This window comes from Anabas testudineus, chromosome 3 (assembly GCF_900324465.2).
Source record: "Anabas testudineus chromosome 3, fAnaTes1.2, whole genome shotgun sequence".
Lineage (NCBI taxonomy): Eukaryota > Metazoa > Chordata > Actinopteri > Anabantiformes > Anabantidae > Anabas > Anabas testudineus.
In genome coordinates, this window is record NC_046612.1 from 8,495,558 (window position 1) to 8,511,594 (window position 16,037).

Here is a 16,037-nt window from a genome sequence, read left to right on the forward strand (position 1 = left end):
TGTGGTGACTGTGTGGACTCGTTGATATTTGAAGGTTGTAAGCCAAAGGTGCTTAGGAGCTAAAAAGGGGCTCTGTTAGGACACAGTGCTGTATTTGTAAACTATAGGGCCCACGCCCATGGATGGCTCCCGCTCCTGCACGCAAGCGCAGTGACACTCCTTCTGTCAAATATGGCTGTGCTTTGGAAGAAGGAAAAATGCTGAATTGTGTTGGTATATCTCGGGAAAAACAGCAGACATGGCTAGATTGGCTGATTATTTTATTGTCGTGGGATACGATCAGGAAAAAGCCGGTAAGTTTGGCGGTGGGGCGGCTCGCAGATTGAACTGCGAAGCTGAGGTTTATGTCCAGGCCGTCATCAGTGTGTGGTGATGTTTATGCTAGATAGCTTTGTGCTTAGCTTCACGTTAGCCACACAGCTACCAGGCGAGAGTGGAAACACTTTCTTTTTCTCATTAACCGGCCAGATGCAGGATATGCTCCGCCGGGCACGTTTTTATTGATGAAGCACATGCCCGATGGCAAGTCTACAGTGGATGTTTACACACGAAACGTGGCGATATTTGATCTGGATCAATCGAAACTTTTCTTGGATTCAAAATCTGTCATATCCTGTCCCTGTTGAGCGTGCTCCTGTCAGGTCCGGGGCTGGTCTCACTGCTAGCTAATGAGACACATTTGCCAAATAATACTAACAGAAGATGATATAAGACCAGATTTGGCTCCTCCTTGGTCATATTTGTTTTGCTGACACAATCGAGCACTGGATTGGTACTCCTAGCCAATGTTTGCCTCCATGTTTTGTATTTTTGTTGCGTATCGGTGGGAGCGGTGGTCTTGCACATTGCCTGCCCGTTTTTGGTCTATTTCTAATACCGTTCAGCCAAAGTCGTCAATGATTTATTGTATTATGTTTGATTTTCCGGAAGTGTACTTTTTCCATGATGGGCGTAACGTTATACAGCTGCAAGGAAAGGTATCCTTGTGTTGATCCAGAGCCTCTGCACTCGGCTCCCTGTTCTGTAGTGGGACAGGAAGCTCTCCATGCGACAAATCCAGCCTCACATTGTTCTTGTGCAAGACAGAGCAGTTTTGCACGCATTTTTAACCACTGGTTAATAATAGATTCGGTTAGAACTGTTGCATAGTGAGTAGGCTGGAGAAAGGAAAATACTCAGCTAATCTGACATGGCAGAATTACCCAAACTCAATAGCTTATGAAAGTAACAGTGCAAATACTTTATTTAAGTGCATGCTTTGCGCAAATGTAAGCATATGCCCTGCACAATGTACAAAAAGTAAGTAAAAGTATAACTACTTCACTAGTTAAATGTAGTTTAATGACACTTGAAGCTGCTGGTGTTGATAGCATGAATGTACAAATCTGCTGCATATTTGGTCCCCATGTGCCTTTATAAATAATGTTTTCCACAGAAATCTAAACTGTTCAGGCCTTGTTAAGTTTATGCACAGATTAAAGGAGGGAACCATTTCAAAACCACATTTCTGACATTAACTTCATTATTTTCTATTGACAAATTCACCCATAGTAGCAATAAATAAAACAAATGTTCAGGGCTGCACAACAGTGTAAAATTTTAAAAGGATTATATTTATTGTGATTTTTTCTTTTTAATATTACTGTACTGTAAACTGCAAACTGACTTTCAAATGTGAAACATGGCAAAGGAAGAGTCTAAAGATCTCTATTACTGTAGGGACCTTGTATTAAATTCAACATGTATAAAGGAACTGGTAAATAAAGCATTCACTAAAATGTACAAGTACAATATTTCCCTTTTAATTGTTGTGAAGTAAAATGGACATTAAAAGTACTTCAAATCTAAGATCTAAGCATACTAGCTCCAACTGACAATTTTTAAATTTTTTTGTGCTTCTGGAACAAAATGTTCCTGGTGTTGCCAGAAGAGTCGGTGGATTCACATTTGGGCTATTTCCAGACAGAACACACAGGGAGCATGAGTTAATTTTCTAACTTCACTAGCCACTAATGAAGTTGATTGCAGAACAAGCAAACAATCAACATCCACCTTTTGAGATTGTGGTTTATTATGGCGCTGTCACAGGCTTATGTCTCATCCACATGTAAGCCTCTCCGGAGGACAAAAATGATCCTCTACTCCTTACTAAACTCCTTACTGTGTTTGTCTGCTTTTATGATGTTGCTGAGTGTAGTGAAGCAAACTGATTGTTGGTTTGGGCAGGAGCCCTGCAGAGATGCAGTTGTTTGTAAGTGGGAATGATTTCCTCGAAACTGGAATTTAAATGGCTTTTATTGACCTACAGAGGATAACAATAAGATGACTGTTTATTTCTCTAACTATTCAGTGGGATGCCTTCACCCGATGAAGTTGTGTTGCATAGCCTGTCTTGATGTTCACTAGGTCGTCTAGACAACAGCTTTTACCCTCCATCTTGCTCGTTAATTTAAACCAGGGATTCCTGTCTACGTGGGTCATGATCAGGCCTCCTGCACAGTGCTGACTTTTGCTCCACTGGCCTGACCCAATTCTCATTGTTAGATTACTATGGATGGATCAGTTGGAAATACCACTAAGCATGCAATCTGTTGAGGAATAAGCCTTGTTCCAATTTGTAGTGAATCTGAATTACACTGTAAAAAAATTAGTTGTCATAAATCTATTAATTCTATACAATAAATAAATTCCAGTTTTAGTTGTTAACACAGGAAATATGAGTATTGGTAATGTGAAGAATAGCCTTTCATCGACCAGAAAGCTTTGGTCTGAAAGGAGGAAAAAACTTGTATATTGCAACGGTCAGAAGAAACAGTGTTGCAGCATTAGTAGTGATGAAGGTTGTTGCTGGGTAGTGTTTTAGTTATAAGTGTACAGGCAGGTACAATATAGTGGGCTTGGTGTTGCAATACTAAAGACCAAGTATGTTGTGGTATAAAGTACTACAAAGAAAAAGTATAAGTAAAGATTGTCACATTTGCACAAGCAGGTGTCACTGACCTATATTGCTCTTGTCTTTATTTCTGTTGTCCTTCGTGAATTAATATAAATCCAAGGTATGTGTCTCCAGCAAGACTTGTGATTTTCTTTCATTGAGAGACATGTGACCTATTTAGAGAAATTAATTGAATGTCCCACACTGTAAGTAATAATCTAATCATTGTGCTTGTTACAGCAGAATAAAGTGATTTAACTCAAACTAAAAATGAAAGGGAGCGACAGAACAGTTTTATATTGTTGTTTTTAAAGTATTGTTTGTCATTTGAGATACAGTTTTGAAAAATAATATTCAACGTAGGACTAGTGTCACAAGCATTGGAAATATTCACATGGAAATGTTGGAACGGTTTATAGATGCAGTATCAAACCTGCTTTGTATTTTACTTTTGCAATAGGACACTGTTTCTTTTTATTTGCATGGGTTTATATATGATCTGACATGCTGTTCACTATAAATCATAGTTTGCCAAATGAAAACAAGGAATTTGCCCAGCTGCTTTTCTCAAACCGTTTGTGGGGTGGTTATCATCACTCTTTATTGAATCAAACTGCTTTTGGAATGCATTTCATGGACAAAGTTTCCAGTCTCATCTCTGTGTGTTTAGAAATGGCTTATGTAACGTAGCAAAATCCTGCACAATAACAAAAAAAGACTTCCAAATCAAGAGTAAAATACTTCCATCTGCTGATATTTTTTGACTAGGTGATATTGTGGTGCTTTAGATGATGTGTATCTGCAGAGATGCAAGTACTCTAAGCTTTAGATGTGGAGTCATTTCTTCACTATCCTGCTCTGTAATGTTACATGACACAAATTCCTAAATGCAGTTTAAGCAATATCTTAATAGCTGTATTAATTATGAGTCTGTTTAAGGTTTTCCATTCTCATTTCTCAGACTTTCATGAATTGACATTGACATTCTATTACAACTTCTAAAAGAGTGTTTGTTTTTGTACTCGCTCATTCAGTACACCCACAAGGAAAGCACTTTGGAAAACCAAATCTGCCTTTTTTAAACAAGAAAAACTGCATTTGGACCTCTAAGAGGTTCATGTTTTGTTTTGCTATTTTTACTTACTTCATCTCTTTATGGTCTTCTCCCTAAACATGCACATTACTGACTGTATTGAAAATTGTGCAATTGTGCAAATTGACGCATTTCTCTTAGCTGAAACTTGATTTATAAGGCTGACATTTTTCACAAGATCAGAATGTTGTTTAGGAAGTTGCTTGGAACATGTATTAAGAGCTTTTTTGTAAAAATATGTTGCATAAACAAGTTTCAACAAAGCTTTAACTCTTGATAATCAGTCCAAGATTCTATTTGACAGATGTTTATATATACTAAGGTGATGGCTAAAGGCTGTATGTTAACTTAACAAGTACTACATTTGGCTAAATAATACTATAATGTAAACAGTGACTTTAGAAGCTGGCTTTTCCAACAGCTGGAGATGTTGATTTCATGTTGTAGATGCCAGATCTTAAAGTGCTGCCATGTGTTGTTGGTGTTTTTCTAAATCATTAGTTATTCAAGTGCATTGGAGTCTGTCTTGTTTTATCAGCAGTAACATAAAAACTTTTTGATTTGCTCATTGATTATGGGATATTCTTTTGTTTGTTTGTTATAATTAAATTATTCTATGTTCAAATGAATGAACAGTTTGCATAATTTAATAATTTAGGGGTAGTTCATAATCATAATATAGAAAGTGATCTTAAAATCTATGTTTTCATAGACATCAGATCTATATGTAACATTTGTCAAAGTTGTCCTAGACTGATTACGGCATGATAGCATCTTTGTGTGACCATAAATGTGCTTAGCTTATCCAGAGCTTGTGTTGAAAAACTTTGAATTTCAATTTGATTTTCACTTTTTCCATTCTTTCCTACTATCCTGAGATGCTGCCATACATACTTCGTCATAGATGGCAAATGGACATCCTTGTATTATTGCATCACTAACAGGCCACTTTAAAACTGTTACTCAGAGTAGGATCGCATATGGCCTTTCCGTTCTACTTTACATTTTAGATTTGCTGCCTTGATTGTTTTCTTTCTAACTCCACTTTAGACAGCTTCTCATTTGGTTTCAGACTTTGTGGTGAGAGGCAGCCAGGCCACATTGGAGGAGTTCCTTCCTTTCTGTTGTAGAGTTTAAAGCTGATATGAAGGGAAACTCCACTGGCTACTGTTAAACTGACCACAGTTTTTTGATAAGATATTATACAATCAGAGCTTTGTGATTTTCTGTGGTTATGCAAATTCTACTAAAGTTCATGTCAGGAAACATTTTAGTCATGGCATTTAAACTATATTAAATATGTTAGATGAAATAATTGATGGAATACAGTTGGGGATAAAAAAACATATCACATCCTCTAAAACATTAGTCAACTCTTTCCTTTGAACCAGCCTAAGCATTTCCTCAATCTCACTCAACCTAATGACTGTATGACTGCAGGATCTGTATCTTTACAATGTTGAACGAAAAGGAACTGGATGTGATAAACACAGAAATTGTTCGGACCTCAAACTAGTCTGAAAAGGATTGCTATAAGAATATACAAAGCAAAGTAAACAAGAGATGGACATGTATTTTCTGACCTATGGTTTGAGAAAAGCTGAAAAATGTGTTTTAGCAAACATCTGCAGTGTTTCCACTGTGGTTGCAAACCACTTTGTGAACCACTGAGGGATGATAATGACATTGATAATAGTGAACAGAAAACTTTTATTTTTCTTGAGCTGAGGTATAGACCAAGTGATGAAAAGATGATTGATTAGCTTATTCAAAGATATTAAATCTCACTATGACAACTGAAAGTTTGTGTCCTTCCTGATGAAAACCCACTTGGATCTGAGTAATGTCAGAAACTCCACTTCCAAAAAGTTGGGACATTTTCTAAAATACAATAATACTAAATTTGAATACAAATGGCGGCATCTGTGGTGATTTTTACAGCTCTTCATTTTCTGATACACAACTAGAATATCTACAAAACGTGGTTGTGAAAACATTCTTGATCTCTGATATAGCTGATACAGTTTAATATAATTTTTTATTAGAGTGTCTTCTTCCTTTAAACTCAGGTCTTGACATTGGAGTTGAGGAAAGTAAAAAAGTAATACCTGTGTTCCAGAACAGTCCACCTGTGTGCATGACTGAGCCAAATCAGGTTAGATGCTGACGTGAATGTTACGTAAACTGGCAGAGTCGACTGGTGGCCTGGCCATATATGGTAAAATAAGCGTTTGGCTGATTTAATCAACAGTAACTGCAGTAGGATAAATCAGGAAGATGAATAGAGTTTTGTCCCAAGGAGAAACATCTGTCTGCGCTAATCAAGAAAGACAAACAACTTTTACTTTGTGGTTTTTCCCCACTTGATACCACGCTAAATCACGTAACTTAGTAATAAATTGTTACGTTAATTCAGTATTTCTAAATTGCTGTCATCAGATAGCGTGTGTGTGTTGCAGTAAAGGCAGTAATCACAGCATGGTTACAGAAAAAGGGAACACTCTTCAGTTTGTTAAAAAAATGACAACTTTTCTTTAATTGATAACATCAAGCCCCTGTGGTACCAGATGGTGCCAACTTAAAAAAATGAAACATTATTATTTGTCCAGTCTTGTTTATATGCTTTTACAAAGCAGTTCAGTTGGGCAGTTCAGATTCTATGCTAGAATCAGTTGAATCACAAGTTCTAAAGTAATAATGCATCTGGGATACTTTGTGATCTCTGTGATATTTCCGTTCTGTTTTGTTTTATTTTAATTTTATTATTTTAATTTATTTCATAGTCTTGTACTTGCCACTAACCTCGGTAACACCTTGTGGATACCAGGGTACCAACAGCTCTCACATTTCCTGTTCTTTTTGTTATACAAAAATATAAATTAATACCACAGAATTTGTACTGGTCTGCAAAGCTCCGATGCCGCTTACTAGAGGCTTGGTAAAGTGTAGTAGGAGGGCAAATTAGTGTTTTTGCATTTGAAATGTCCAGTCCAGTCAGTTAATTATTAACAAATGTGATCCATGTTTGTCTCAAAGCCAGAGAATTAGGAACAGATTAAGTAAATATTATGTTAGTAGAAATATGAACTAAACCACACAAAGTAATGTGTTCATTTCAAAATGCTGAGCATCCACCCTTGTCTGTTGCTAACAGTTGGACAGACACAATTCAAACCACATATGAATGACCTGTAACATCGAAAAACCACAGATCATTGCAGTCTCCCAGCATCCCTCAGGTTTTACTTGTACAAGGTAAAATGCATAGCTTATCTACAGGATAGCAGTGAGCTGTACTGTGGTGGGGTAATCAATTAATAAAATTAATAAAATTAATTATTTTTTTTATTTTTTTTGATTTTGGCTTTCAACAATTACGAGAAAAGAAAATTGAGACAAGACAAATATTGTGCCACATTACATTTTATAATGGTGCTTTCATTTTGTCTTGTGTTATAAATCTGGCATGCCACTTACCTCGACAGCAGTGTGCTTTTGCCACTTCCAAAAGACCAAACTCATTCTGAGCTAGGCTGCGGCAAATTTATTTGCTACCAGATCCAGTTACTCTGTCAGACATTCAGGAATTTTGATTATGACAGACGAAGTGCCAAAAGCACTAATTGACAAGCACTAATTGCAACAGTAATTGTAAATTAATAAATATTACAGCCTTAGCTAGGCAGTAACTTTTATGTTTTTGTGGCTTGTTTTTTCAGAAGCACCTGTAGCACTTTCAGGTGTAGCCCATTCAGGGCTCACATCCCTATAGTGGCACAGTGGCTTAACTAATTGGTACACTGCTTACTATTGCATTACATTTGTATAGCTCTTAAAAACATCTGGAACAGGGGGATGCGCCAAACCCATGCTGATATGTTTTTGCCTTGAATGAAAGATATACACTGCTGATTTTTAGCCATACTGACCATATGTATTGAGTCGGAAGTGAGCCGTGCCCTTAAACATGTACACGTGTGCTGTGGATTTGACACGTTTTGTTCCTGTTTTTTCAAAAGCTTCTGCCAAAAATAAATAAACAAATAAATACTCTTGATTTTGGACTTCATTTCCCTTGCATTTTGCTAGCGGATGTTCAAATTAACATGTTTCTTTTCAGGCCTGGATTCTATTATCCTCACTCATGGGGTTCTTTATAGTTATCAGGGGGGTAGTATTTGAGAGCAATAATACAAGAGTGCAGCCTCATGGAATGTAAGGAATTCTGTCATTTATTTTCATCCCTGGTTGAAAATTAGAACTTAGGGCACACAGCACATGTGATTTCAATTAGAGAAGCTGTAAAGACCTGAAGACACGTAATGTTCAGACAGAGTGGTGTTCTGCTAGCATCAGTCTGCATGCAGTGTCTGAACACATACTACAGGTGAAAAAAGGCAAAAGTAACCAAAACACACCCCCCACACAACCCTGCTCTTTTCTGTCTAAACTAATATACTTTCACTTACCAAACAAGATCCACTCAGGCCTAAGAGCCTGATCATTTTAAATTAGTCACTCCCTTTGACAAGGGCTAAGTTTCAAGGAGTTGTTGACAGCAGACTTCAGAGACTCTATGTAAGAGAGGTGCCCTTGCTGATCTCATATCATGATGATGTGCAGCAGTTTATTCTTGTTTGTTGAAACACATTATCTCTTTTCTGCATGGTCTGTGACCTTTGCTAAACTTTGACATAAGGGCATTGTAAGCAGTTGGCTAAATAGTCTGCGGCCTCCCTGTCGTTTCAGTAGAAGTATGGAGAGCCAGGTAGTTGCTGGTGATGGTGTATTAGCTATGCCTACCAACACCACAGTAATTTACATACATTGCTAATTATGATACACTGTGTAGTTCCCTGTGTCCTCATACTCCACCATTGAGAATAGCATTAGAAGTCCAAGTTTCAAGCCAAAGTTGTACTAATTAAGTTTGAAATGCTGCCTTTCTTTGGACAGCAAAGGAATTTGACATAGTTTTAAAGCTAGCTAGGTGTTAAATAAATGATTGCCATTAATAAATGATTGAGAGCCTAAACACTGACACTATTTGTTGTGTATGTGACTCTTCAGCAAAGTAGTGTTTATACAGAATGAATCACTTGAATTGGAATTTGGGCTTTTATTGATCACATAAACAAAATCCTCATATACTGTTTGTTTTAGTATTAGTTTATTTGATTCTAGGAAATTGGCCACGTGTATTGTCTTTTTCATTCTTGATTGGAGGCCATTTTCCCTTGGCTGACAAATATAAAATGTGTCCTAATTGTCAAATAGTGACTAAGAGTTTAAAATAACATTGAGATGAAGTCATAGGGTCAGACCATGCAGTGTGACAGAGTGCATATCGTGAAACAGACCTTAAAATGCTGTTTTGGCATGTTAAATGGGAGAAATATTTCTTTAATTAGATTAAATTTTCATTTATTAGTTTTCCAGATTGCTAAATAAGAATGTTGCAGTCATATATCAACTCTTAAAATACATACTTTGTTACGTTTGCACTCATGTTGACATGAATTCTTACATACAAGTTACTTTTCGTAGTGTTGCAAGACCAGCCATATGGGGTCCTGTGGGAAATCTGTGAGGGAGTTATTTCAGTGGTAAGGGTTTCAATGGTCAGCCTCGAAAATCCATGTGGCTGCAGTTCCCTCACCTGCTATAGATCAGTATCTCTGTACTAACTAAATACTTTAAGTGTTACATTACAGGCCATGCTGCATAGTGTTTTCAGACCTACAATACAAGTGTCATTTATTTTATTGCATTTGCCTTGGAAACATATACATATTATAACATTAATAAGTTGTACCCACATAGAGTAGTTGTAGGTGGAGCATGGTGTGAAAGTTGCAGAAGCTTCTGTAGAACACTGGTGCCTATTGGTTTAACGTCGACTCTGTCTTCTGCCCCAGTATTTGCTTATCGGAGCATTATCTCTAACAAATGGGTGGCCTTTTGCTTCACTCCTGTGATCTGTTTTGTGTTAGTGGTGTAAGTTCCACATGTCACATTTTGGACCACTTTCCTTCTAAAACATCTTGAGTAAATCAGTCTCACCAGGTATAGTACATACCAGGAATTTCTTTTTATCATTTTGGCTGCAATTGCTGAATTTAGAGTTGAACAAATAAAAAGCCAATAAATACAATTTTGTTATTTGTTTAGCATCGCTGGTGTTAATTAATCTCAACAGTCAATTGACTAACACTTTCAATCTACAGTTCAAGTAGGTAATTTAGAACAGAATAGCTTCAGAAAAACAAAATCTGCCTTTTGGAGTGTCCAAGTTAGAGCCCAGAACTCAACCCAAAAGAGATTCTATGGAATGACATGAAGAGAACCACACACAAGATGTTCAATAAATGTGACAGAGTTTAAGCAGTTCTGTCAGGAAGAATGGGCTAAAATTCCTCTTGAGTGATGTGCAGGTCTGATCCACAGCTACAGGAAGTGCCTGATTGAGTTTATTGCTGCCGGGGGGGGGTCAACCAGTTTTTATGGTTGTTCTAAAAAAAGACATGAAAGATCAGAAGTTCTTTTGTGTTTTTATTTCAAGCACATTATATTTGTTAATACTCTTAACTTAGATGATGAGATCATGTTCTATGAGAAATTAATGCCAAAAACCCATACAGGTTCCCATACTTTTTCTTGCCATTGTATGTAAAGAACACCTTCAAGGATTTTCTTCAACTTGGCATAGCTGTCTGGAGTCAGCGATGAACTGATTAGATTTTAGTGCTCAAAGTTCTAGTTTAGTGTAACCTCGTGTCCAATTCTCATCATTGCTTTATTTCAGAAACCTTCTGGCACAAACATCTGCTTGGCCTCATGCATAAATGTATTAGCATATGAGCCTGGACAGACATGCTTGTAAAAACAACGTCACTGGTTAGCAGAGGCATACATCCACAATGCTGTAATTCTAGTTTCTTTATTTACTACTGCATACTCTACACAGACAGACTATACTGACGTCTGGCTAAAACATGTGCATGAGTGCATGCTACTATGCTAGCTGTGTATGGCTTGTTTATTATCTGTGTTGAGAGGCAGTGTTCCACTATAAACTTTGTTATTGACCAAGTGGTTTCCTGGTAACATTTTACTTCACGTTTGTGTGGAGTGATAATCACACTTCAACAAGAAATGCCTGACAGCTGATAAGCAGCCTAGCTAATCCACTGGAGATTTATTATGTCATACATCGGTTATAATGTGGATTATATAATCAAATCAACCATATTGCCAAACCTTATATGATGTACAATATATTGTGTCCCAATATATTCATGCATAATTATTCAGAGAATATGCAGAGCTCTACATGCCACCATTCAATCCCCTGGAACCAACAGATGGATCTTTGTGTTTTTATCTGCAGGTTCAGGTGAAGGATGTGGAAAGATCATTCAGCGGTTCCCCAAGAAGGATTGGGAGGGAACAGCCTTTCCTCAGGGGGTGGAAATGGTGAGTGATAATAGCCTCCTATAAACTCAAAGTACATTAAACTGGACTATATTACCTGGGTATTTTATGAACACTATGAAAAGTAAAGCACAAAAATGCAGGTTAAATGTATAGGTTAAATAAAGATGGCTGCTCCGACAAGCACTGCCGATATTTCAGTAGAGAAATGCAAATATGAGCACTTCCTAAGAAAAGTTAATGAGCAATCAATGATTGATTATTCACTGGGAAAAATCAACAAACAAATCTCTGTTTTGCTTCTGCATACGCTCAAATTACATTGCATTTAAAACATTTAAAAAAACATAACAAAAAGGTTGCTTCCCTTCTCCTTTTTCCTTTTCTCACATTTTACACGATTTGGCATTTGATAGAAATCTGTTATGGAACTGTAGCAATAATTGACAGACTGTCATTATGTCTTAGCTGTCTTTGTTGCAGACCACTATCACAGTTTTATAGTTTGTAACACGAGAGCAGTTAATGTGTGATGTACTAAGGTTGTACAATATTTTTTCTAGTTAGTAAGTGTATGCCCCTCTTTCCAATGCCAATTGGATTCTTAACTTGACTGAACTTTTGTTTTCCTGTGTAAAATACTGTTTAAGACGTATGTGTCATAAAAGTGTTTCTGTATTTTCTCTGTCACAAAAAGACAGATTACACCCTAGGGAATTTTCAAGTTGTAATAGCATATTTGCCCTTTGGACCATGTGCAGCAGTCTTTGGCATTTCCTGTTTTACATAAAATCTTAATATAATTATTTACTCAAAAGTTTGTTTTAAATTGTCAGTCTTCTTGTTCATAAACTGGCAAACCTCTATCCTCAATGTCATTTTATACATTCTGACCAGCCTAATATCTGGTTTCCATTGCTATCTGTCTCCATATTTCCGTTCAGGATTATTAAGGAAGAGCTGCTTCACTCTACAGAGCCACTCTAAGGGGTCTGTGACAGGGGGTCTGTTTTCCTTATATGGACAATGCAATGGAAGGACAAATATTTGCTTATCATAACTGGGAAAAACTGTCAATCTCCTGGGTAACATTAGCAGTTAAGAGTATCATACTGCACAGGACATTACGTCTGTGTTATATCTGTTTTTGTTCATTTATACTGGCTACTGGAGATAAGGTTTTAATGACCAAGCAAAATTGTTTTGTCAGTCGACAGTGAGGGAAACAGCAAAATAACTCTATACACAGTACATGATACTTTCCAGCCCTTAATCCTATAATATTATGTTTTCACTGTTTTCTTTACTACAGCAAAATAAATAACACTTACATACAAAATAGACATTTTTGTATTATGTTTCTTTTCTATTAAAAACCTAACTTTGGTTTATGCATCAACAACATTGGATCTGGCTCATATCCCATAGAAGCCTGACTTCAGTTTACACTTTTGCAAATCTCTGTGTGCAATGACACAACCAAAAAAGTGCCATGATTTAACTGACTAAATACATGTTGGCTTAAAATCTTGTTTGATGAATCAACTACATAAAAAACATACAAGACTGTTTTTGTGCATTTGTTGAAGGGAGCAGACTTTGTTCAGCAGTGGTTTTGTTCAGTGGAAGATAGCATTCAATGTAGATGTTATTGCATGGTATCACCTTTCCATTTGAAGGTGCAGTAGATTGTGTGTCTGGTGGGGATCACAGTGTGTTAGAAATTACAAGTTTATCATTCAGGACAGAGTTGCAGAACAGCAGCAGGTGTAGAGTCCAACAAGTTGCATAATAATATGGGTCAGATATCTAAGCCAAGATAAATGGAAAGAGCTAATCTAAACACAAGGCATTCCTCAACGTATCATGTTTAGATGAGGTAATTTCTTCATTGTGACAAGAGTCCTGTGTAGAAAGGGAAATGTAATCTGCAATTTTATGCAGTATTTGTCGACATTGACATTTTTGACAAATGTCTACATAAGTAGTGAAAAAAAGTTTGGTTTGCCTTTCAATGAATGAAAAATAATTACTTATCTTTGGCTCTACACAGACCCAGAGAGATATTATAATATAATAATACTTGTTTACGCAATGGCTTTTATAAGTCAATTGAGGACAACTAAGGCTGTTATTCTAGCACCAATAGACATATTGTGAGTGGGTGGTTTGAATGGCATGCAAGCGTCTTCCTGTGTCTCCCGGTGTCTGTTGGTGGCCACCATGAGTTATTGCTTAGAGACAAACTATGATGTGTCATACAGCAAAACACACTGCTCTTCTAAGCCAAACATAAACTAATTGTGAATGGTGAAACTATGAAAAAAATTAAAGTGTGCCCTGTCCATACAAATTGTTGAAAAGAATTTGAACTTTTGTTGATACAAAGTTGAACCCCCTAGCGCTGGTCTTTAACCTTTCAGTGACTCTGAGTGATGAACCAGAATTGCTCTGTTCTCTCAGCATCATCCCTCAAGGATCCTGTTGTGGTTTCATAGAGTTTAAATATAGAAACACTGACACAAGTGGAGCTAGATCTATCAGCTTAGTGTTTCCAGATGTCATTGAGAATCTGCATACTTTTTTTTTGTTTTGTTTTGTTTTTTGTGACTGCATAGGTGTTTGTGAATTTTTTGTATTCCATCTTGCTGAGGTGACCCTACAATGCTTCAACGTGTCAGCGCATAGACTGAAATTGAGACATACTGCAATCCCCAGAGCGCAAGGAAAACATAAGGCATGATGTTTCTTATTGCAGGCTGTAAGTCCCAGCTGAATCAAGAGGGTACAATGCAAGTCTGCCCCACATATTTTCTGAAACTTAGACAGGCTGTGCCCTTTTAAGATGCAAGCAAATAAAGTAGAGTATACTATACAATATTGGAAAAGATGCTGAACAATATTTATATGGTGACAGCCCAGAGGAGTAAGCAAGAACAGGAAAGAGATGGGGATTGTTCCAGAAATTTGCTTTGCTGCTACATAGTGTGTGACAAACATTCAGCAAGAGCCCAGTGACTGACATTCCAGCTTTGAAGCTTTAATGAAGATACACCATAGTGTTTAACAGACCCACTAAGCAATTTGCATTCTGATTCTGTTTTGTGCTGGAATGTAAACCATTATTATTTGCAGATTTTCTCTACTCAATGAAAAAAATCACTCATTTACAAACACTAAGGAGCACATCTGTAGACAACAGTGGATGAAGCACGAAAAGCATTTCGTGGTCACAACAGGCCCCCAGCAAACTAAATAACCACAGATGAGGAATGCAGCAAAAAAAAAGCATTTACAACTTGTGCTAGGAAAAATGTGTTTCTAATCTTTTTAGGCAAGTGATGATGATGGAAAGATTTCAAACTCTCATCTTTTATGGATGAGCCAGGTCTGTAGCCGGAGGTCAGAAGTGCAGCTAGTACATTTCCATTACCTCGCCCTCACGCATCAAGCTCATGGCACACTGTAAAGGGGCAGAGGTTTTAGTTATCAGGGTCACATAAGAGGCTTTTAATGTATAAACCAGAGTTTAGAAAAAGTGTGACTCCAACATTTATTAGTCAGTACAAATTAAAGGAGAGTTACAGTAGATCATTTTCTCTTTTAATATGAGCACATTTTGCCAGAACAAAGAGGAAAGATTGTCATGTCATTTCTATTTTTCCTCTCATAAGTAGGAGCTGTGGTTTCTTGAAACAAATGACCCCATCAATGCTTACTTCTAATAATTGCTTGAAAGGCAAGTCTAAACATTCATTTTAGCTTATTATATAGTGTAGAGTATTACAATGTTTCAAAGACATGTAATACTGCCTTAACCTTGCAAGTTTAACATTAGCAACATAACATAACATTTTAGAGTAGCCTGTCAAGCAGCCAAACATAAATTAGACCATCAGTGCCTTCAGTTAGACTGTCACGAAAAACATTAAATTTTTCCAAGTTGGACAGTAACAATCTATATTTTGTTATTTAGATTTACCACTAGATAGTTTAGGCAAATACTTGAAACCACACAATTGCCAAAGGAATGCCTGGGATTGCTTTGGTGTGCACTAGTTAATTGCTGAGTTTGCTTGTTTAATTGCAAGCACCATTTGTTAAATTCTTGGAATATGTATTTTCATAAAATCCACTGCTTGTAGGCAATATATTGGTGTCAAATGTAGATTTGTGAGTTACCAGGCTCCTCCTCTGTTTTCGCTTCTTCCTTTTGTGTACTTCAGATATTTCTGCTTTTAAAGGGCACCGTCGTCTTTCATGTTTAATGGGCTGCATTAATAGTAGGTGTAAAGTAAAGTTGTAAAACATGCAGATGGACATTAAGCTTTTCAAATGTAATGCACTAGCTATGTGTTTGGAGTTGCAAATTAAACATTTTGTCCAAGCCAGTTTTTGATTTTACAGTGCTTGGCAGAACTGTAAATTTTCACTATAAAGTGCACCAAAATCAAAGCTTCAAACCTTAATGCAGTGGAAGCAACATGCCTCCAATTTATGACCGGAAGTTTTTGTTTAAAGGTGTATGTAATAATTGAAGTACATAAAACAATTGGAGTTGTTCTTTAGTAAAGT

At 36.8% G+C, this 16,037-nt stretch overlaps 1 protein-coding gene across 2 annotated transcripts in view; it reads left to right on the forward strand.

The window, feature by feature from the left end:
• Nucleotides 1–146: 146 nt before the first annotated feature.
• Nucleotides 147–16,037, forward strand: part of sbf2 (SET binding factor 2) — a 76,894-nt gene continuing 61,003 nt past the window's right edge. The window contains exons 1-2 of one of the 2 annotated variants that reach the window (XM_026377551.1): nucleotides 147–293; nucleotides 11,419–11,504. In XM_026377551.1, the coding sequence (XP_026233336.1) occupies nucleotides 239–293; nucleotides 11,419–11,504 (141 nt within the window). In that variant the 5' untranslated portion in view covers nucleotides 147–238. The remainder of the gene's footprint in view (nucleotides 294–11,418; nucleotides 11,505–16,037) is intronic. The other variant, XM_026377550.2, reaches the window with a different exon arrangement.